Source organism: Apodemus sylvaticus, chromosome 22 (genome assembly GCF_947179515.1).
Source record: "Apodemus sylvaticus chromosome 22, mApoSyl1.1, whole genome shotgun sequence".
NCBI lineage: Eukaryota > Metazoa > Chordata > Mammalia > Rodentia > Muridae > Apodemus > Apodemus sylvaticus.
The window spans coordinates 56,366,593-56,389,910 of NC_067493.1; the positions used below are offsets into that span (position 1 = coordinate 56,366,593).

The window sequence follows — 23,318 nt, forward strand, 5'->3', positions numbered from 1 at the left end:
ATGCCCACCAGTCCAGCCACCACCCACATACTCAGCCATCTAGCCTGTCTTCTATCTGTTGTTTACCGAGGACTTGCTCTGTATCAGGCAGCGCAATACTAACGACAACAATACTAAGGACGCTTTGGTAAGCAAAGGGACAGCTCAATGGCTTTACGAGCTGAGCAGATGTTGCCATGGAGCTACCCAGAGCAGCATGGGAAAGAGTCAGGCCCATGGAACCATGGAGTCCAGAAAGAGGGTAACAGGTGTGTGGGAGAGAGGAACATACAGAATCCATGGAGCCCTGGAGAGGCTAAAAGGAGGCTGATGAGAAGAAGAAGGGAAGACCAAGAGAGACAGACCAGGCTCACTGAGGACACTGTCAAACTTGTGAGAGCTAAGCGGGAGAGGTGCAGCTGGCATGCCACCCTACCTTATCCAATCCAGTATGGCAAGGTGTCCTCTGCCTTGTTCTGCAGGAGCATGGAGCTCAGACATTGTTGGGCAGTTAAAGCCACAGGGTTGGGCAAAGTCAGAGAAGAGTGAAGACTGTAATGTGGACTTTGGCGGCTGGGAATAAGAGAAGCTTGGGCTGGAGTAGGGGATGGGCCAAGGGTCCCAGCGGGTTTCTGGCCACATCCCTGGGGGAGAAGAGCTCAGTCCAGGAGCATCAAACATCTTCCCTAATCTTAACCCCAGAGGTGACCCAAGAGGCATGTTATCTTGCCTCCAAAGGATGGATACCAGGGTGTGTCTACTAGACAAGCAGATGTAACCCATGTAAGGAATGGGATCACCAGGGTTGCAGCCACTGTCATAGAGAGCTTGTGCCTGCACTTGAGTTGTGGTTAATTTTGTCCTGCAGGAGCCAAGAGGCCTCCACATTTTCAGTAACCTCAGTCCTCTGAGATCAGCAAGCTTAGTTGATGCCTTCTGGTCCTAAAGAGGTCTTGACTCCCCTTCTCTTTGACTTTGAGATTAACCAATGGAGGGGGCTAAGAAGACACTCAGCCCCTCATTCATTGGGGACACCGAGGAGGCATGAGTCCCTGCCTCACTGTGTCTGGTGTCCAGGTGCACATTCCCAGCTCCCTGACACTCACAGTGCTAAGGTCGAGGAGCCCCAACTTACTTTTATTATTGCCTGACCTGACAGAAGCAACCAAAAGGAGGGATTACAGCGCTCATGATTTCAGGTGGTTGGGTACCTGGACGGTTAGCCCTGGGTGGTTGGGACGAGTGTTACTGTAGAGGAGTATATGGCTTATAGCTGACAGAAATGAATCCTTGGAGCTTCAGCAGAAAGGAGCCAAGTGGCTTGTGGCCCCAAGTGACCTAGATCTTCTCTCTAAACTGTACCTTCCACTGGTCTACCAACTGTGTGCTCAGATGTGAGATCCATGAGTGGATTAAACCATCTTTGGAGGCAGAATTTTGACTACTCTTTTCCAAACACCCACTGGGGGTGGCAAGCAGCTCTTTACCCCCAGCCTATGGGAGACACTTCACATTCAAACCAGGATGCCATCCTTGGAGTTTTATCCTGGAACCATGGGTAGCACAGTTTGTTCTTTGTTTTGGTCCCTCTGGCATGTGTCTTAAAGAGCTCAACGGACCGTTGTGTCCATGGACTGATGCTATGGAGCGCTTCAGCAAACAGAGATGGGGTGTTGGAAAGTTGTGACTCAGCAAATAGAGATGAGGTATTCGAAAGCTGTGACTCAGCAAACAGATGGAATGTTGGGAAGTCATGACTAAGCAAATAGAGATAAGGTATTGGGAAGTCATGACTAAGCAAATAGAGATGAGGTATTGGGAAGTTGTGACTCAACAAATAGAGATGAGGTATTGGGAAGTTGTGACTCAGCAAATGGTGATGAGGTATTGGGAAACTGTGAGTCACCAAATAGACATGGGGTGTTGGGAAGCTGTGACTCAGCAAACAGAGATAGAGTGTTGGGAAGTTGTGACTCAGCAAATGGAACCAGTGGATGGGGTATTGGGAAGAGGTAAGAGGTTGATCCTGTCACAGAAGTTCCATTAGAGAACTCTGTGGGTCAGGGAAGAAGGGAGTCTCCAAAGTGTCTCTTTGCCTTGTTTTCTGACTCTCCAGTCAGCTGCTGACATCGGGCACATTCAGGAGCTGCAGCTGCAGCTGGAAGAAGCCAAGAAGGAGAAACAGAAGCTGTGCGAGCAGGTATGCGCTCACAGCAGCCACGCTGTGAGAGAGGGTAGGATCCCCCTCTTCCCTCAGGATCACCCAGTCATTTGTTCAACCTCAGTCATATACCAACCGAATCCAGAAAGTCCTCATGGACTGACATACACATCCACACATTCTGGTCACAGTTGCCTGTTCCTGCCCCGCACACAGATGGTCCAGGCAACATTCAATGCAGGCTTCTCGCCATTTGTTCCTCTCTCCCTCCAAGAAATCATTCCCAAGAAGAAAGGATGTCTGAGTCAGGGTCACGCCGCATTCCAGTTGAAGTCCAGATCTCTCTAAGCCTCAGTACCTACTGGGCCATTTTTACCCACAAACTTCTCAAAGCCCTGCTAGAGCTGATGTGTGTGGCTGTCAGAATGGCCGGTTCTGATCACGCACGTGGGCACTGACTCCCGATGAGTCAAAGACAGAAGTAACAGTAGCCACCCGCTAGCTGCTGGTCTCTCGATGAAAATGGAGAGATAGACGCTCAAGCAGATGACGACATGATCAGGCTCACACAAATAGGAAGTAGGCTGTGAGCTTGGCCTCCTAGCTTCCTTGACTGTGGCTTCAGATGCAGGACTTTCTCCCTAGCCAGCATCGCCCTTTCTCATAGCAGGGAGAAGGGGGGGGGGTGGTAAGGGGGAGGAGGGGCGGGGAATGAATGAGCTACAAGACCCAGGACTTGCCACCTTTCAACATCTGCTGCCCCAAGGCAGGGCCAGCATGAGGCTTGGCAGTGCTGGCCTGTGTGGATGGTCAACGTGTATCAGTTGAGCAGAGATGCCAGGGGTGGGAGCCAGGGCCAGTGCGTCAATGCCAACGGTCTCCCCAATGTGCCCCCAGCTGCAGGTGGCTCAGCTTCGCATCCAGTACCTGGAGCAGTCCACTGTGGAGCGTGCCATCGTCAGCAGGCAGGAAGCCATCATTTGTGACCTGGAGAACAGGGCTGAGTTCCAGAAGATACAGATGAAAAGATTTGAGGTACCTAGAATTCCGGAGACGTTGGGGGCTGGCGCAGGGAGAGGTGTGTGAGTTCCACCTCAGAGTCCTCAGTAGTTCTCATGGCTGCCTCTGGTCTTGTCCCACCCCTTTCCTTTTTCCTATGTTCTTGTCTGAACTTCGTAAGCTACCTTGTGCTCTTCCACTTTCTCCTCCTCTGTCTGTTGCTACCAGAAGTTCACCTCCCCCTGCACTCTGTTTTCGCCCTGACTGTCACAGACTTCTCTTTTCCCTCTCCTTCCCTTCCCTTCTCCCCCTTCAGCCCTAGACTCCACCGCCCACTCACCTGTTAGTCCGTGGGTACCATTTCCCCATCTCTGCCAGTCTATTCATCCGCTCATACACTTCAAACTCTTTGTGGGCAGTTTCTTTCCCACCTATCCATGGCATCTGTTGGTACACGACAGATACCCACAGCAAAGAACAGGGCCTTGACTTTATAGGGTGGAGCCTTCCTGGGTGGAGAGCCCAGATGACTGCAGGGATAAGGCCTGCTTGTTATAGCAGAACCCCTGAGGGCTTGGATGGTTTTTTTTTTTTTTTGGCGGGGGTGGGGGGTGGGGGGTGGGGGGGGTGACATCTTAAGTTGATATCTCAGCGTGGGTTCACTTCAGCTCTGTGGACTAAGGGCACATGATATTTACAGAGCTCACCTCTGTTGTAGAAATCCTCCAGTCTGTGCCTGACTGATAATATTGGGGTGGGGATGGGGGTAAGGACAGGCCTCACCATTAGAGTGAGAACATGCTCCCCCATGGGGGGGGGGAGGCAGACAGGCGTTGATTGATACCCTCCCCTCAGTTTGTATTCTCATTTCTCAGCAGTCCCTGCCCATTTGCCACAGTGTGTTTGGATGTGAAAGGCTGTTCCCCTCATTCTGAAACTCTCCCACATCCAGGGACATGTGTTCTCTGATACAGCTGCTGTGGATAAACAGAAGACATTCTTGTTGACCTTCACTGTCAGGTTTTCCAAACAGTTTAAAAGACCACTCAGGCAGGAGCCCTCCAGAGCACTGGAAATGCTTGGGCACTGTGTTGAATGGCTACCTACCTAATGCAGGTTCAGTGGAGTTGTTATTCAGTTCTAGCACAGACAGCCTATAGCAGGAAAGGAAAAACCTGGTAGTTGAGTCCAAAAGCACCCAGCCAGTGTTCACCAGTATCTAAATGTATCTAAGTGTATCTAAGTGTATCTAAATGTATCTAAGTGTATCTAAATATATTTAAATGTATCTAAATGTATCTGAATGGTGCAGAGTCTGCTGCTGAGGCTGGGTCAATGGAGACTCTGCATGATTCCCCTTTTTCCCTGTTTCCTCTGACAATCTCTGAAAAGGAAGCCTCACAGCTTCCCTGTGGACAGCCCTGTCTGACCCTGAGTCTGCCTCCTCTGTCTGTGGCTCCCAGAACCCTCAGCAAGGCTTAAAATAGTCACAGGGTTCTTGCTTCTGTCAACATGCTGCTGTTTGCCCACCGGGATCTCACAGATCGATGGGATCCAGGCTTGTTGGCTGCCTAATGAATCTGAATAGCCCTGGGGCTTTTCTAGCATTCGAGGTGCTGGCAGTCTTTTGTCTTCATCTCTTCATTATGTCTGACGGGTTTCTGTCCCCAGGAACACGGAGCAGGAGGGTGGAGAGGAGTGGTCTCATCTAAGGCTCCCTTTCATAAACCCAGAAGCCAAAGGTTTGACTGGGGTAGAGTATTCTTTCTGGGGTGTCTCTCTACATCCCCGACCTTGGGAGGCATGGGGGCAAGGATTCTCAGGCCCTCCTGCTGCAGCCCTGTGTTGTGCTGGACTTTGTATGCCAAATGCCTAGCTTAGTGTGTTAGATCCTGGGAGTGAGTGTCCTGGGACACAGACACAGGAGCCCCCTCCACAATCACCTACCCTGAGCCAAAAGTCGGGAAGAGGTAAAGGAAGGATTTGAACCCAGAGCCTCTCAGAGGCACATATTCTGTGCCTTAGTCCTTCCATGCCTCTCAGAATCCTTATTTTCAAAGTTAATTTTTATTTTGGGGGCAGAAATCACAATTCTTTTTTTTTTTCTTTTCCACTTTTGTTGTTGATTTGGTTTATGGTTTTCATTTTTCTTTTATTTTTGAGATTATAATATAATTACATCATTTCCCCTTTCCTTTCCTCTCTCCATATTATTCCAAGTATCCCTCTTTGCTCTCTTTCAAACTCATGTTTTGAAATATCCATGTATGTACATAAATACATATTTCTAAACATAACCTGGTTGATCTGTACAACCCTTCTACATATGTTTTCAGGGCTTGAGCATCTGTACTTAGTAACCAGTCAGTGCGTTCTTCTCTGAGGAAGACTAAGAAATAACAATTCTTAGCTAGATCACTTGGCGCAGGCGTGCAGGGTACCAGTGAAGGATCTCATTTCCTTGAGACCTTCCTTTGGGCGCCTGGTTTCCCCAAGTGAGACCAACCACTGTCTCTGCCCCCCTCCCAGGTGCTGGTCATCCGGCTTCGAGAAGGTATGATCAAGATGGGCGAAGAGCTGTCTCGAGCCGTCAAGGCAGAGGCCCAGCAGCGGGAAAACAGCCAATATTACCAGCGGCGCCTGGAGGAGCTGAAGGCGGAGATGCAGGAGCTGGCCCAGAGGGAGGAGGAAGCTAGCCTGCGCTGCATGGAACTGGTAAGGCCTGGCCCTGGTGGGTTCTTGTGCAATTGAGCATTTGGGCTGGATCAGTTGATGGGCAACTACAGGCTGCCCTCACAGGCCTTTTGAGGTGGTTACCAAGGATTGAGAAACAGAGCTGAGAGTCAGCACTACGGTGGCCTGCAGACTCTTGAGGTATATCCCAAGCTGACCAAAGGCCTTCTTTGATACCGGAAGCAACCACACCCAGGCCAGTGTTTCCAGCTTCATATGGCGAATGCCAAGGACAGGGTAGCCACTGCATAATCAGGGTAACGTTGAGGTATTACAAGACCTAAGACATGTTGAGGGAAGGATGTTACATTTACTCCTACAAATATGATCGTGAACTGAGCGTTGGCTCACATATCTAGGTCATAACCTGAAAGTAGTGGGAATCAGTGGACAAATTCAGCTATGATAGCAAATATGGCTCCTATAGAGAGTTCATAGTGGGAGTGTGTGGGCTGTTCTGATGCGGGCCCACGTACCTGTGAAAGAAGCCCGGTTGGGTGGGGGAGTCCTTGGTCCAGTCTGGCAGCTGGAGATCTGAGAGGCCTGTCCCATTGCTCCAACATGGCGGGTTTTGATAAGAAGAGACAGCCATGATTTTAAAGCTTCATTATAGAAAAGTAGGGGGAAAGAAAAGAGACAGAAAAGTAAAGAGAGAAAGGAGAGAAAGAGTGGTTAGAGCTGGCCCCATGGAAAGAGAATGGGGAGAGAGAGAGGGTGGGGAGAGACACAAGGGAGAGAGCAAGAGAAAAAAAGAGGACAAGAGAACAAGGAGGGACCATGCAGCTCCTTTTATAGTGGGTCAGGCTACCTGGCTGTTGCCAGGTAACTGTGGGGCGGGGCAAACCTGGCTGTTGCCAGGTAACTGTGGGGCGGGGCAAACCTGGCTGTAGCTAGGTCACTGTGGGGGGTGAAGTCCAGCCAGAGCACTAGGGCCTGGGGTGTGGCCCTACCTGACTTTTTGATGTCCAACAAAAGTGGGCAGCTACATAGTATGTGTCATGAGGTATGACATCAAGTGAGGAGTTTAATAAAACGATTACGACTATAAATAGAAATATAAAGCCTAGGGCTCATAATATGATCGTCTAATATGACCGCTGTGTAATGTTGCAAGTCAGCCAAATGCTTTCACACCAGCAGAAATGGCTATAATTATAGCGGCAGATGTAAAGTCAACTTCTGTATCTACGTCTGGGCCTACTGTAAATGTATGATATGCACATACAATAAATCCGAGGAAGCCAATAGATACTATAGCTCATGCTATCCCCATATATCTGAATGCTTCTTTTACTCCAGAATAATAAGTAACTACCTGTGAAATAATTCCAAATCCTGAGAGAATAAGAATATAAACATCTGGGTGGCCGAAGGGTCAGAATAAAGTATCCATAAAGGGTAGGCAACACAAAGAGGGTATCTCTGTATCCAGTGTCCATCTCTCCTGAAGTCTCTGTGTCTGTCTCAGCCTACAAGGCTCACAGCAACCACAGCTTGTAGAATGGGGGAGCTGAGGCTTCAAGTGCTACCTGTGGTAAGTTTGGATTTATTTTGGGGCTCGGAGCAAAGGTACAGCAAATATGGAAGGTGAAAGAGGCACCTAGAAAAGCATGCACAGTGCTCCCGTTCTGAGGGAAGTGCTCCCTATGGGAATCCCATGTCCATTTGGGAAGATGGGGAAACTTCTTTCAGAGGCCTGGGCTATCTGGGAGGCAAATGGAGGCTCAGAGAAGGACGGGTACTTGCCTGTGGTCACGCACTCTGTAGCTCTAGCTCACCGTATCACTCACTCGGTCCCTTTATATCCGTGGTGTGGACCAAGAACATTTTTTAATCTGTTTTCCGCCTTGTGGGAATTTCCTTCATCTTTTGATGTATTGTTCTACGAATAGCTTCCTGCAGGGATCACAGGGCACATGAAAGCGTCGGTCTTGGGGACAGGCACATTGAAGTATTCTGCAGTTGGGAGGGGTACCCAGCACCCCTTTTATACAGCACCACTCAGCTTTCAACCTACATCATGCCTAACCCAGGCCCTGGGGTCTCCAAAGTGAGGTCTTCTCCCCTGCCTGCCTGTGCCTTCTGTCTGACAGGGCTTACCCGCCATCCTCCTCTGCAAATGAGCTTCTCAGGCCAGCATCGTCCACAGCCATGGTCGGGCTGTCAGCTCTACCCCTGACAGGCCAGCTGCCTAGGTGGTGACAGACAGGCGAGGTGCTGTACAAAGACCGAGGTCCCCAGACAAGTCCAGGTCCCTGACTGGAGTTTCCTCTCTGCCCTAAGGGAGAGAAAGACTTTCCTCCAGTTGACAAGCAGGGTTCATTAGGAGCCCTACTTCCTATGCCACACCATGTCTGTGTCAGCTCCAGCAAGGAGGAAAATCATCCTGGCCTCCATCTCTTCTGAGGTCTTTGTTAGCTGGCTGCACACGCAGGCAGACTAGCCCATCAAATGGCGGCTTTTCTTCCCCTCTGTGCTGTCTCCCCTTCCTGGGTCCTGCTCTCCCCTCTTCATTTCCCTCTCTGTGCCTTAGGTCCTAGGACAATGTGCAGATCTTTAGAGACCCTCAAATATTAGAAAGATTGGACAGATGTCACTGTCAGAAATGCTGTGGGCAGTTTGGAGCATCTCAGAGCAACCTCAAGATATGTCTGCTGTGGTTATATCAAAATGACTGAAAAGCCACGGAAATGTGGTCTCAAGTATTGTGGGGATCAGAGTCTAAAACAGAGTGTGCCAGATCACACTCATTCCAAAGAAACCCCTACCCCATCCTACCTCCCACCGGGCTTTCCCTGCCTCCTGGCAGCGAAACTCTAGTCCCTACCTCCATCTCCAGACAATTGTGGGGGTTTTTTGCCTGAGGGTTCAGGCCTCAACTATCTCTCTGTCCTTGTCAGCTACCTCTGGTTGTAGAGCACACCCTACGTAGAGATTGTGTTGATCCTGCAGATAAACCCACATTCACAGGTGGACATCTGTCAGGAAAGTCCACCCCACTGGGAACTCATCCCAGAAGAGCAGACCACACCCCTGCCGTGGCCAAGGCATCTGGCACACCCCACGGTCTCTTTAGGGCTTCTAAGGTGAACAAGGCTCACAGGGACAGGTTCAGCAGTCTGTATTGGTGACGTCCCCCCTCTGTGACTATGGCTGAGACCCCTTGACAGAGACAGCCTTAGTGGAGGAGCGGGCCTTCTCTTGGCTCAAGTTTCCAGAGCTCTCAGCCCTGCCTCATGGCTGGGAAAAGCACGGGGTAGGAGCCATGCAGTCGGAGGCAGCAGGGGCTGGTGACGTCATCCAGTCACACGGTGCACACCAGGGACAGAAAATATACACCTGAATCAAGGAGGGTTTTAACCTTCAAAGGCCGCCTCCAATGACCTTCAGCCCACCAGGCCCCATAACCTAAAGGCTCAAAGTAGGGCCACAAGCTGGGTGGGCCCAGGAGCTCAAAACAAGAGCCTGCAAAGGACATTTCCAATCCAAATCACCACACACAGTGTCTTGCCTGAGAGAGGCTGTCTCCACCTTATCAGTATATTCTTGGTCTTTGGGCTCCCAGAACTTTGTGGAAGGAGGAAAGAGTCTGGGCTCACACACATGCTCACAGGCACAGTGAGGAAGGGGAGGGATCTCAAAATCCCCACTGTGCTGAACCACATATGTACCGAGGACACTGGGACAATAAATGGTCATTGTTGCTGAGGCTGGTCACCCTGTGCCTCAGTCAGGGTTTCTATTCCTGCACAAACATCATGACCAAGAAGCAAGCTGGGGAGGAAAGGGTTTATTCAGCTCACACTTCCACATTGCTGTTCACCACCAAAGGAAGTCAGGACTGGAACTCAAGCAGGTCAGGATGCAGAGGCCATGGAGGGATGTTACTTACTGCCTTCCTTCCCCTAGCTTGCTCAGCCTGCTCTCTTATGGAACACAAGACTACCAGCCCAGAGATGGTACCACCCACGATGGGCTGGCCCCACCCACAATGGGCCTTGCCCCCTTGATCATTAATTGAGAAAATGCCTTACAGCTGGATCTCATGGAGGCATTTCCTCAAGGGAGGCTCCTTTCTCTGTGATAACTCCAGCGTTGTCAAGTTGACACAAAACCAGCCAGTATACCCTGCTATGGCCTCCTGGCATCTACTTAGGATTCTCAGAGACTCCGTTACACCTGTTCTGGTCAAGGTCCAAAGCCTGGAACAGCATATCCTCTCCTGTGTCTTTTCCTGGCATTCTGTGCAGAAGACAGAGTTCTTGGTCCATTCATTCATCTTAGGCATGTCTCCAGAGTCTACTATGCATCATGCTAGGCGTGGACATGCTAGGCATCCTCAACCAGCTTACACATGTGAGATACATGACTGTTACAGCTTCGATGGAGGCCTTTCCATGTCAAGGTGTATAGCAGGAAGTTAGATTATTGGGGGGTGTGCCCTTGGAGGGGACATCAGGGTACCAGTCCCTTCCTGCTTCTCTCTTTGCTGCTTGGTATCCATTAAATTAAGTAGCTACCTCCAACAGCATCTCTCTACAATCCTCCAAAGCAGCAGGGCAAGGGGCCATGGAATGCTACCTCTGAAACACTGAGCCCAAGCCAGCCTTTCCATCTTGTTATGTGTACGCCTCCAGTTTTTTCCTGCAGTGTCAGAGAGCTGGTTAACACTAGTGGACTTTACACAAATGCACTTTCCTCTGCAGGGACAGATCACAACACTCAAAGTCATGCCCCACTTAGCACCAAATCCTCCTCCCATGCACATCACCACCGCCAGATCCATGTTCTAGAGCAGGGTTGTAACCTGCACCCTCCATCTTTAGAATTAACGTCTCCCTGGTAGGAAGAAAGGCGATTTCCCAACTTCATAATGCAATTATTCATTCATCCATTCTCATACCCACCCATCTACCCATTATCTACCCATCTACCCATCTACCTATCATCCATCCATCCACCCACCCTCCCACCCACATATCCTTCCATGCACTCACCCATCCATCCATTTGTCCCATTCACCCACCCATCCACCCATCTATCCATCTACCCACCTATACATCCATCCATCCACCCACCTATACATCCATCCATCCACCCACCTATACATCCATCCATCCACCCACTCATCTACCCATCCACCATCCACCAGTCCATCTACCTGTCCATCCACCCATTATCCACCCATCTACCCATCCACCTATCATCCATCCTCCACCCACCCTTCCACCCACCCATCCATCCATCTATCTGTCCACCATCCATCCATATGTACACCCATCCACTCAGCCATCTATACATCCATCTACCCATATATCACACATACATACATACTTCCACCCATTCATCCTCCCACATACCCATCCATACATCCACCCATCCACTCACCCAAACACCCATCCATACATCCACTCACCCATCCACACATCCATACATCCACTTACTCATCCATCCATCTATCCACCCACCCACCAACCCATACATACATACATACATCCACCCATCCACTCATCCAGACACCCATCCATCCATCCATCCATCCATCCATCCTTCATCTATTCATCCACCCTCCCTCTCTCCCTTTCCTTCTTCCCTTTCTTCCTCCATCATTGATTCTCTCAGTGAATGCTGGGTTTTTTGAGGTGTTGACCATCATCTCCACCAGGCAGAGGTAGGCCAGGGCAGTAGCATCCGGGATGCCGAAGCTGGGACTGATGACCTTATGTGTCTAGCGCTGAAGTCTTCCCAAGGATATCCCTGCCCTTTCAGTCTAGCCTGCTGAAAAATGACTACTGTAGGAGACTGAGAAGGAGTCTAGGCCCCTGGGACCCTTGAGCCACCACAAGGATGTTGATGGATCTTCTGTCAGTATCCCTTTCCGCCCGTCTCCGGCCAGCTCCATTTGTCACAGCTGGTGTTGGTTTAAAGGGTTGTGAGCTGTTACGTGTGCGTGATTGATCCCCCAGCTGGCTCACCAGCACGTCCAGATCAGTATCCATTACCCTACCAATGGAACTTCTCTGCCTGCAGAATAAGAAAAATGAGCTCTGGCCATTAATTTTAGTGGATATACTATTCCTGGCAACTCCTGGTGCCATTGTGGAGAAAAGAATTTTCTGGCTCTAAATCATTCAAGTTCCTTTGTCATCAGGGCACGAGACAGCTCGTCTCTGGATTTATATTCTGTTGTTTTTTAGTTGTCACAGAGCCCAAGAGAACCACCTTGGTCCCTGGACTGGGTGTCTAGGGAAGCTGGAGTACGGGTGGTGGTGGGGAGCCTACACACCATCTGCCTCCGTTCTGATGTACCTGTGGTGGAAACTATGCCTCTTGGGGCTGTACATGGGTCTCCCAGGTCTGAACAAACTTGCAGTGTGTTTGGTTTCTTGGTGTTCCCACACCTATACTCCCACACGGTACAGAACTTACCTGTTCTTTATCGACATCTGATGTCTCATCTTGCCATACAGAAAGATTAGGTTTTGCTTGCTTCCTGTAAGAACGCTTGGGTTAGTCACCATAGGAGTAGACTCTTACAGAAGAAGCAGATCTGGAAGCAGCCAGATGTCTCAGTGTGTAGAGGTGATGGCCAAATGTTGATGTCCTGAGTTCGAGTCCCACGTGGTAGACCGGAAGGGATGAATGACTCCTGAAAATTGCTCTCTGCTCTTCACAGGCTCCACCTCACACAGCATTTTTAGTTAAAAGCTAGAGAATGGCTGTTGTGTGCCTGGACTATACCCAGGTCCCCTGCGGAGGACACTGGCTATGGGGCTGCAAGCCTGAATTCTTAGCCTTCTCCCTCTCATCTGTCTCATCCTATATTCTTCCCTTGGTGCCTGTGGATGACCCAGTGCCTCCCTTCCCCACCCCTCCCCCCTTCACTCATGGAACTGCTCTGACTTGTGTGAGGATCAAAGTATAGATCCTATTGGGCTTTTATCCGTTACCAAAACCTGGTTGTCCTAAAGGAAGAAAGGTCCATCGTGTCCCAGCTAAGGAGGCCGGAAGTCTGAAATCAAAGTGTCGGCAGGTCCACCCCCTGCCTCATAGGTTCCAGGAGGGACAGTACAATCTTGTCCACTGTCCAATGGTTCCAGGTGATCCCCGGCAGGTGGCGGCACCAGCTGGTCTCCACTTCTGTTCTCACATGGCCTCCTCTTCTGTACTGACTCTGTGTGTCTTCTTCTGAGGCCAAACTCCCTGGATTTACAGCTACAACATTAGTGATCATGTCACTGTAACCATTTGGCTCATGGCTTGGGGGGGCAGGGGGAGCAGTGTCCAGCATGGTGCGGAAGGTATGGTAAGGCACTCAGTCCTTGTCACATTGGGCCGAGAAGCAGAGGACAAAATGGGAGCACTTGGGGATGATGTAGACCCTGAGGACTGACTTCCTTTGGCTTGACCTCATCCCTGAGTTTTCAGAACCTCCTCAGACAGGGCCACCAGGAGCTTCCAAATTGTGAGCCTGCAGGGGACATTTCATCGGACATTTCTCACCCAATGTCATCATTTCCATTAACCACTTCTGCAAAGATCCCCTGTTTCCAAAACCAGGCTCCAAATGGATGTGATTGGGAAGAGAGGATAGCACCTGACAGAAGGAACAGACCCAAGGATATCTTAGCTCATATTGCACAAACTGCTCTCCCCTGTGAAGCCCAGGGTTATGAAGCCCAGAGCTGCCTGCCTGTTAAATGACTGTGCAGATGGGAAAGATAAGTATACAGAAGTGCCAAATAATAGCACACCGTAGATGCTCACTGGTTACCATTTGTTGTCTTTCTCCTTTCTTCCATCTCAGACTCTGACTCTCTCCTTCCCTCTGACACGGTCCGCCACCCGCATGCTATGCCTCCTATCCCAAGGGATATGTCAGTGCCGCTCACGGCTGTGGTGGCAGCTGGGGCAGCTGCCGTCCATTTTCCTCAAGCTGGGTTCTGTTCCCGTCCTCTGTTTATTTATTTTTTTCCACCAGTAGAGGAACCCAGAGCCATCGTGGTAAGGCATTTTCTCCTAAGTGACAGAGTAAGAATTTGAACCCAGGCCCGAGCCTCTCAGGGACGATTTTCTGAGTCAAGCATCTTAGACCCATGGTGTTTACTCATAGAAGTACATATTCAAAATAATCGAAATGTTTTGTTGTGTAACTCAGGGTTTCCCAGCTGTGGTGTTATTAATTCTGAGCCATGGGGTGATGTGCCGTAACATCTGTGATCATAACAGGGTGAGGAGCACCCCTGTCCTTTATCTGGTAGGAACAGACAGCATGCTCTGCTCCAAATGATTACTATAAAAAGGTCTCCAGACATTACTGATCAACCCAACGAGGAAAAGTCACTCACTCTCCAATCAAATCCTCACAGTCGATGTTGGGGTGACATCTGTGGGGTGTCCCATCTTATAGATGATTCAGTTGAGGCTCAGGTCATGAGGCGGCTGGTAATGGAGCCAATGAGAAGAGAGAGTGGAGACCAGGAAAGGGGAGAAGCGAGTCCCTACTCAGAAGGAAAGGACAGTAGCATTCTGCAGAACCTAGGGCTGAGCTTTCTGAGACCTGGAGGCAACCTCAGGATGGATTCAGATTCCGGGCGGGATTGAAAGCCTCTCTGTAGACTGTGTACTTTTAATAATGCTTAAATAAAACATGGGAGCACGGGTGTGATCTCCTCCCCACGTCTGGCTTGTCAGCACCCCGGCTGGCTCATAAATAGTTAATGGACAGCCACTTACAGCTCTCCTCCGTTAAACCCAGCATCAATTTTATATGCCCATGAATTATGGATCTGCCGTTGCTTAGGGGTGCACGTTTCACCTTCAAATGGGAAAAATGAAAAGAGATTCAGGTCTTAAGAAGATGAGGGCCCTGGCCCCACCTCTGTGTCCATACATTCCCTTTAAGGAAAGACTTCCCTGCGTGCAGTCCATGGCTGGGTTGGGTCTCACAGTATCCACCAGTCCTGGGGATGGGAACTGGAGAATACCTGTGAGTGCTCACCGGCTCTTCATGGAGGCATTTCCTGGCTTACAGTGGCTGCCAATTCTCACAGTATAAATTTACCACCTTAAGCTGAGTATACAGGGGATGGGGGGTTCCAGGCACATAGGACATCATCGTCTGTTGTTCCCCCAACATAGAAAACAAACACAAACTCCAGAAGTACAGATCACAGAAAAGGACCAGTGAAGTCATAGAGAAATATGAGATTCATCTTTTTTGTTTGTTTGTTTGTTTTGTTTTTTCAAGACAGGGTTTCTCTGTGTAGCCCTGACTGTCCTGGAACTCACTCTGTAGACTAGGCTGGCCTCGAACTCAAAAATCCATCTGCCTTTGCCTCCCAAGTGCTGGGATTAAAGGCGTGGGTCACCACCACCTGGCTCATCCTTGTTTTTAATATAATTATTTCATGGTCAATTCACATGGTTTAATTTTTACTAATAGCTGTGTTTGACACCTCGCTTGCAAAACTGCTGACAGTTTGATAACAAGTCCCTGCCAGCCCAGCCGTGAGGAGTCTGAGAGTCTCCCTGGAACGGGGTCACTGGGGTGGGGCACCGGTGCTCTGACTGGGACGTGGCTGGGGAGTAGGAGGAGAGAGATTCAGAGTCAGATGTCTGTGAAATCAAATCTCGTGGCAAGTGTGCCACTCTAGAAGACCTGAGTCCTGAGACTCTATAAACTCATGTAATTAGGGCTGGGGAGGCAGCTCAGAGGGTGGAGTGCTCACTGTGCGGGCATGAGGACCAGACTTCTATCCCCAGCACCAATGGAACAAAAATCTGAGCATGATGGCACATGCTGTGGCTTCAACATTGTGGAGACAATCTTAGGAGATTGCTGGCCACCAGCCGGATTGACAAGCTTCGAGTCCCAGTGACGGACCTGTGTCAAAAATTACATGATGGGCCCCTAGAGAGCCATACACATGATTGGCACTAGGCGTGCACACGCACACAATCATACATGCACACAAGCATGCATGAACATGCATACACAAAAGCATACATACACACAGACATGCACACACATTCATACACCTACACATACATATACAGAATTGCAAGCATACACACAGAGAACATATACATAAAGAACATACACATACATGCAGCCATAAACACACACACACATATACACATATATAGACAATCATATAGATATATACACATACATATACACACAGAGACATACATAGACATACATACATATACACACAGAATCATACACACACCAACATACACACATAGCTGTACACACAGAATCATACATATACTCACATACATATATACATACATGTACACAATCATACACATACACACAAACATCAAAACACACATGTACACAGAAACATAGACATGCACACTGAATTATACACATACACACTGACATTGACACATACACACACATAAGCATTCAAATACAGAAACATACATGCACAGAGACATACATGCACATAGAATCATACACATATATGCAGACACACACACACACACACACACACCATCATACTAACAAAACCAAACACTGGAGCAGGTGGTGCCGGCCGCGCTCTCAGCCCTGCCCTGTGATTCCTACAGACCCCCCTTTTCTCTCCTTTGTCCTGTTCTCTAAGTCTGCCCACATCCAGAAAGAGCCCTGAACAGCCCAGAGCCAGAGCCCGTGCAGTGTTGGAATTTATTTTCGTTTCTTTATGTTGTTTTTGTGCTCAATGAGCCATGTGTCCAGTGTTCAGATCGGCACGCGGCCCCCTCCTCGGCTGCCCCGGGCGTCCACTGGCTCGGGGTTAAGGGCCCATTTTACAAAGCTCTGAGCAGTCTCTGCTTGCAGATGTGAAGTCGAGCTCATAAAGAAGAATTATCCGGAGTGAGAAGTGAAGTATTTAAAAAGTCATTCCATATGGAGGGTGTTTGGGGCCACAAGCCGGGTGTAAATAAAGTACTTTATGGTCCCCCTGCTGGGCGGTGGTTTCCTAATTACTGCCCGTTAGCGTTATCTCAGCATAATCCAAATGGCCCAACACGTGTAAGGCTCAGCATTCTCAGACTGCTCCACACTCTGTTCAGGCCTCTTGCATGCTCAGAGCCAGCAGGGCAGCTGTGGCGGGTCCCACCTCGTCTCTCCAGTCACCTGGTGGTCCCCACAAACATTCCAGCACCAATGCAACTTGGTCTTAAAAGGGTAGTAAGGCCCTGGGTCCCCCATATACCTGGGTCCCTCCAAAATCCCTCCACAGTAGGTTTCTTCCAGGCCGTCTTTGATCCCAGACACTGAATGCGCTTGTCACAATTCAGAAGGTGTTGGCATCTAACGAAATGAGTCTCTCCGCTTCTGCCTCCGAGATGAGGCGTCCCGATAGTGAAAATCTATTACCGAAAGCCTACCTAGGAATAATTGGGTCCATTACTCCCTGCCTCATGGCTTTGTTTCTGCAATTGGAAAGTGACTCTCTGGCAATTAATCAGAATTTACAGTTGCTAATACCAATTACAGACAGTGTGTGTAGTCTCAGGATGGTGTACACGGAGGAGCAGATAGCTATCAGGTCCCCCGAGACCTCATCAGCTGCATTTTGTCACTTTGCTGGGAATTAAAGTCATTTAACTCCACAATGTTAATTACTTAAAAAAGGGAAGGGGGGCACTGACTGAATACCGCAGGTGTGTATTAAATTATTCAAATCAACCCAAGCTCTGCTCAGTCCTCGTCACACTTCAGGAAAGCCCAGCAGGCTGGTGTCTGGGGTGACAGTGTCTGGGTGACACTGTTACAGCTACACTTTCTTGGGAAACCGGCGGACCCGGGGAAGCTGGGGTCTTGTGAGTCCGGTCCGGCCCTCACTCCCTGACTTGCCCCTTGTCAAGTTCATACTTCCATAGAAGGGACCGGGAACACCCTTTCTGTGATTCGGATGGGGACATTGGTCTTAGTGAGAAGGGATGAGGGAGCCTTAGAACTTGAGGCTGCACCAATAGGTGGGGCAGCAGAATGGAGTGTGCTGGGAGAATTCCTGGTTTTAGATGGGGTGCATTTAGATTAGGGGGAAGCTAGTGAATTTGTCAAGTCTATGGCTGCTGCTGCTGCTGCTGCTGGTGCCGTTGTGGTTTTGAGCGTTGCTGCTGTTATTGTCGCTGTTATTGTTGTGGTGGTTGTTGCTGTTGTGATTGCTGCTGTTGTTGTAGTTGCTGTTGTGTGGTTGTTGCTGTTGTGGTTGTGGTTGTAGTTGTAGTTGTTGTGATTGCTGCTGTTGTTGCAGTTGCTATTGTGTGGTTGTTGCTGTTGTGGTTGTGGTTGTAGTTGTAGTTGTTGTTGTTGCTGTTGCTGTTGTAGTTGCTGTTGCGTTTGTTGTTGCTGTTGCTGTTGTGGTTGTGGTAGTTGTAATTGTTGCTGTTGTTGCTGTTACTGTTGTGTGGTTGTGGTTGTAGTTGTTGTATTTATTGCTATTGCTGTGGTTGTGCTTGCTGTTGCTATTGTGATTGTGTAGTTACTGTTGTTGCTATGATTGCTGCAGTTGTGGTTGCTGCTGCTGTTGATGCTGTTGTTGTGTTTGTGGTTATTGTTGCTGTTGCTGCTGCTGTTGTTGCTGTTGTGTGGTTGTTGTGGTGGTACTGGTTGTTGCTGTTGTGTGGTTGTTGTGGTTGTTGTTGCTGTTGTGATTGCACTGTTACTGTTGCTGCTGTGATTGCTGAGATTGTGGTTGCTGTTGTGGTTGCTGCTGTTACTGTCCTTGTTGTTGTGGCTGTTGTTGTGAGAGGCCTACCAACTCTGATTGGGGTATTCAGAAGGAAACTCTCTGGGTGGCCTGACAGAGAAGCCCAGAGCTTGAAGACCCAATGGTGGCCACAGGCTCAGTCCCGGCTTCTGGGTTTAACTTATGTGAGCTCTCCAGGGCTGTGCACTCTCAGCTCTGCTCAGCTCTTTCTCACGTCATCCCTGTACCTTCCCACTGTTAGTCACCATAGGAACATCCACGCCCTGGGATTGGCGTCTGCTGTAACCAGGATTCCATGTTTACATGCAGCACCCTCTGTCTGGACCCTTCTCCCATCCCTATGCGCTGATGGTGTGGTGTAGCTTCTCATCCCATAAACCAGGGAGCCAGGCGGAGAATAGCTACAGCTCCGTTCGCCACGGTGAAGACAGGACACCTCCTGCCACACTGACTAACCCGGAGCCCCCAAATATGCAGGGAGTCTTGTCGATTTCCATCACTGGGTCGGGTCGTTCACTCCTAAAACCCTCTGGCACCCTGAAGGCTATGATCTCTGATTGGTCAGATGGACGCTGATTTTAGGATGGATGTATGACCCACCCTGAAACTCAGAGCAGAGTCAGCTCCATGGTGACCCACGATGGGTAGCCGGGGAGGAAGCCCAGAGCAGCAGAATGTTGAAGCTGGAAGAAGACAGGGTGGTTTCTGGGGAAGAGAGGCTGTGAGAGAGAGGCCATGGCCGCAGCCTCCTGCGGGGACCACTCATGATTGGCTTAGGCCTCAGCTCCACTTTATTTCCCATCTCTTGCTTGAGTCTCCCTTGCTCCATTTTCTCTTTCTGATGTTTCTGGGCTGGGACACTGTGGACAAGGCTGCCCAAAAAAAGCAAAGGAAGGGGGAGCCTGTGGTTATCTCCTATGTCATTCTTCAGGGGACCAGATCACTGCTGTGTGACTCGACTAGACTTGACAACGCGTGTGATGAGCCAAAAAAGGGAATCCCAGCCAGGCCCAGTAGTGAGTTTGTCAGTGCCACAGGAAGGCACGTGATTGCCTGAAGAAAGGCAAGTGACCAGCAAAACTCACCTCTATTTATTCAGTCACTCGGTCCTTGGTTTTACTTTGCCTGGGGCTAATGAATAACATTCACAAATAAAACCATCTTCATTACTATGATCAATCAACACCATAATGAAAGTCATCACCCTACCACTGTCAACACCATTATAATCACCGTCACCATCACCACCACTATCACCATCATCACCTTCACCCTCACCCGCTGTGACATGTTACCTCCTCTGTAAGGTGGGTTACCAGGCATTGAGGAGACAATGCCTTGCCCCTGTGAAGTGGTGAGTGGGCTCTCTAGTCCACCCTTTCCTCAGCCTTGGTCCCATCTCAGCTGTGCTGATCTTCCTGTAGCTCTCTTGAGTTCCCAGAGGTGCTACTGATCTTGCTCAAGGACCAAGGATGGCCTCTCTGTTCCTTGCAGCTCCCCTCAGCCAGGCACCTCCCCAGGCACATACATTAAATCATCGCTGGATAAACCTTCGAGGCTGGGCCTGCTGTCAGGGACATCGCAAACCAGTCAGATAAATAGTTCACATCTCAGTGGGTAGGCTGTCCAGGCGAACGTGGCACTCCAGGCATCCTGCGATTCTCCAGCATCCCTGGGATGGGACCTGAGGGCCGTGAATGATTTAACCAGAGCAGAGGGGAACAGGAAGAGGAAACACCAGCCTGTTGTTTAGCTGACAACATTTGCGCCTTCCCTTCCTCTGGGCGAGCTTTTCAGCTCCCTCCTGGACTTCTCCCTCAAGCAGAGCTGTCTGAGCCTAGCCTGCTTGGTTTCTGTCTTCGATCTCTTATCGCAGATAGTTCAGTGATAAAGAAGGGACCTGTTTGTGGAGACTGCAGGGTAACGCATGCTTAGCTGAGCCTGGCTCTGTCCCCTTGAGCTTTTGGGTGACACCCCAGTTGTGACTTAGGAAGGACAGTCTCGACAGATGCTGTCAGCTCTCACCTGTCCAACATCTTTCCCCTATGAGGTAAAACCAGTCTGCCCTTTTAAAAAGATTAATTTAGGAACTAAATTCTGGTGTTGGCTAATTACCATCCCTGCCTTCTGCTCCCCAATGACAGAGCTCATCTCATTCTCCATATGGCTGTTGTTGATCAAACCCACAAAAATCTCAACATTTGGAACGACGGAGTCCTCAGTCGTTAGTACCTGAGGCAAACCTAGCTTTTGAAGGCCAGAAAATGCACAGTGTAAGACTCTTAAGTCATAAACATTAGTAAACCCTTGAGATGAACCCTGAGAACTGATGTTTGCATAGGTCCTGTGTCCCCAGATACAGCTGACTCCAAGGGGTTCTGTCTAAGGGAGCCTACACAAACCCCACCCATTCTTGGACTCACCGGCGTCCTGTGTTAGGGATCCGTGGGACTCACAGCTGTTTGAAGAGTGTAAATCTTGTCTGCACACTTGGTTTGCAGACTGTTTCCACCTCTGAACCTTCTGCTGTCAGACCATAGCTACTTTCACAGAGGATGCAAATTGAACATCTTTGTTCCAGTAGAACTCTGCTGACAAACATGGGTTGGGTCAGGTCTGACACACTGGCTGTCACTGCCTCCTCTGTTTTGGAGTATGAGGCTGAAAAGGCTCCACTTAGCACTTAGGTTTGCTTAAGAAACATAGACAAACTTCCAGGCCTATAGTGCATCTCAGTTGGAGAGCGCATCTGCCTATTTGACAAACAAATGGCTACAAATACCATGCATACGCGCAAAACACCCCACTCAAGTACAGAGTCAAATCAAAGGGCAGTTTCTCTTGGCTCAGACCACTGCCTCCCCCCATACAGCCTTGGATCCCCAGAAAAGGGATGCCTGGGCCAAGTAAGCAGTTGGGGTGTGGTGGATCTTACTGCAAACTGAAGAAAATAAAGGGAGACCTTCATCAAACTCTCCCTCAGACTCTAGCATCCCCAAGTACCAGGGAAGGCAGAACCCCACAGGCTGCAGGAGCCAGCAGGCCCCAGCCGTGAGGAGGGTTTGATGAATCTGTTCCTGTGACAGGCACGCACAGCCTGGCCATCACCTTGAGATGTGGCAGGGAGAGAGTGCACACAGGCTCAGACGTTGTTTTTCTTCCCCATGGAGTCAATAAATGGATAAATGGACCGTGAGTGGCCAAGTGGCTGTTATAATTTTAGACTCTATCGAAAGGAACAGCACAGATGTGTACCAGGGGGAAGCGTCAATAGCTTCAGGCTCCATGCAGGGAGCTGAAGCCTGACATTGTTAGGAGGCCTCAGAGAGGACAATGGCGGGCAGCACAGGAGCAGCTGGGATTGTCTGTCTGCTCTGACACACACACACACCATGCAGAAGCTCTTTCCAGGGCCCTTCTGACTGAAGCTGAACTCTTGCCTTTGGCTGAGGGACATTTTTAATCTCTGTTTACACAGTGTGAGGGAGAAACTCTGAGGTAGAGACCTTGCCTTGCCCCAGGTCAGAAAGGGAAGAAATTGGCAACTACCGTGCTTTCACCTTTCCTAAGCCTGTCCATTCAAGGCAGGGCCAGGGTCTCTCCAGTGTCACTGAAGGAATCACCTCACTGGGGAAGGGTGGCTACAGCAAACCTGACCTGACAGGAAGAGGCAGGGCCTGAGAGTGACACTTCCTTTCTTGAAAAGGGAAAACTTAAAACAGACGATCACATTATTTTGTGTGTGTCTGATCACGCCATTGCACACACGGACGTCAGAGGATAATTTGGGGGTCTGCTGTTTCTTTCCTTCTACCACAGGGGTCCCAAGAAATGAACTCAGGTCTTTGTCAGAATTGGGAACAAGTACCTTTATCTGCTGAGCCATCTCCCTGTCTATGCAGGCCTTTTTGGTTATCATTTTGGTGTAGGTAGCATGCAAAATAATGGGTTCCATGTGATTTTCCCATGTGTGCCAACACACACACATGTAATCATGTCATGTGTGTGAGAACAGACATGATATTTATCTTTCTGCATCTGGCCTTATTTATCTGTCAATCTCTAGTTCCACCCAGAGCCCTGAGAGGACACGATTTCAGTGTGTGAGGCTGAAAAGCTCCCCGGAGGGTACCAGCCACATTGACGGCTCGGGTGGTTCTCTCATCGGCCACTCTGGGAGCTACAGCAGTATATGCAAGCTGAAAAGTGACACTATGGCTCTATAGAGACACACTTCATCCTGTAGGGAACATTCCAGGGCATAGCTGGGGCCCATGGCGTTCTGCCTTCTGACTTTTTGATTTCTGATTTCCGTAGTGCTTAGATATTTGGTCTTCTTTTGTTTTGTTAGACTGAGTCTCACTATAGCCCAGGTTGGCCCGGAACTTGCAATCCCTTTGCCTCCGCCTACCAAGTGGGCCACAGGGAGTCATTACCATGCCGGGCACAGAACCTTTCTGGAAACTGCCTGGTGCCCTCAAATCAGGGGATGATAGGAGTGTGAACTCTGCACGCTGAGGAAGGGATGGGAGTGTGAACTCCTCGCACTAAGGGATGAATAAGAGTGTGAACTCCTTGCACTGATGGAGGCATGGAAGTGTGAACTCCTCGCACTGAGGGAGGGATAGGGGTATGAACTCCTCACACTGAGGGATGAATAAGAGTGTGAACTACTCACACTAAGGGATGAATAGGAATGTGAACTTGCACTGAGGAAGGGATAGGGGTGTGAA

At 49.6% G+C, this 23,318-nt stretch overlaps 1 protein-coding gene across 1 annotated transcript in view; it reads left to right on the forward strand.

Annotated features, from left to right (window-relative positions):
- Myo18b (myosin XVIIIB) overlaps positions 1–23,318 on the forward strand; it is a 191,649-nt gene that overhangs the window by 119,086 nt on the left and 49,245 nt on the right. Inside the window, exons 36-38 of the mRNA XM_052167649.1 lie at positions 2,096–2,179; positions 3,038–3,175; positions 5,669–5,854. Of these exons, the coding sequence (XP_052023609.1) occupies positions 2,096–2,179; positions 3,038–3,175; positions 5,669–5,854 (408 nt within the window). The remainder of the gene's footprint in view (positions 1–2,095; positions 2,180–3,037; positions 3,176–5,668; positions 5,855–23,318) is intronic.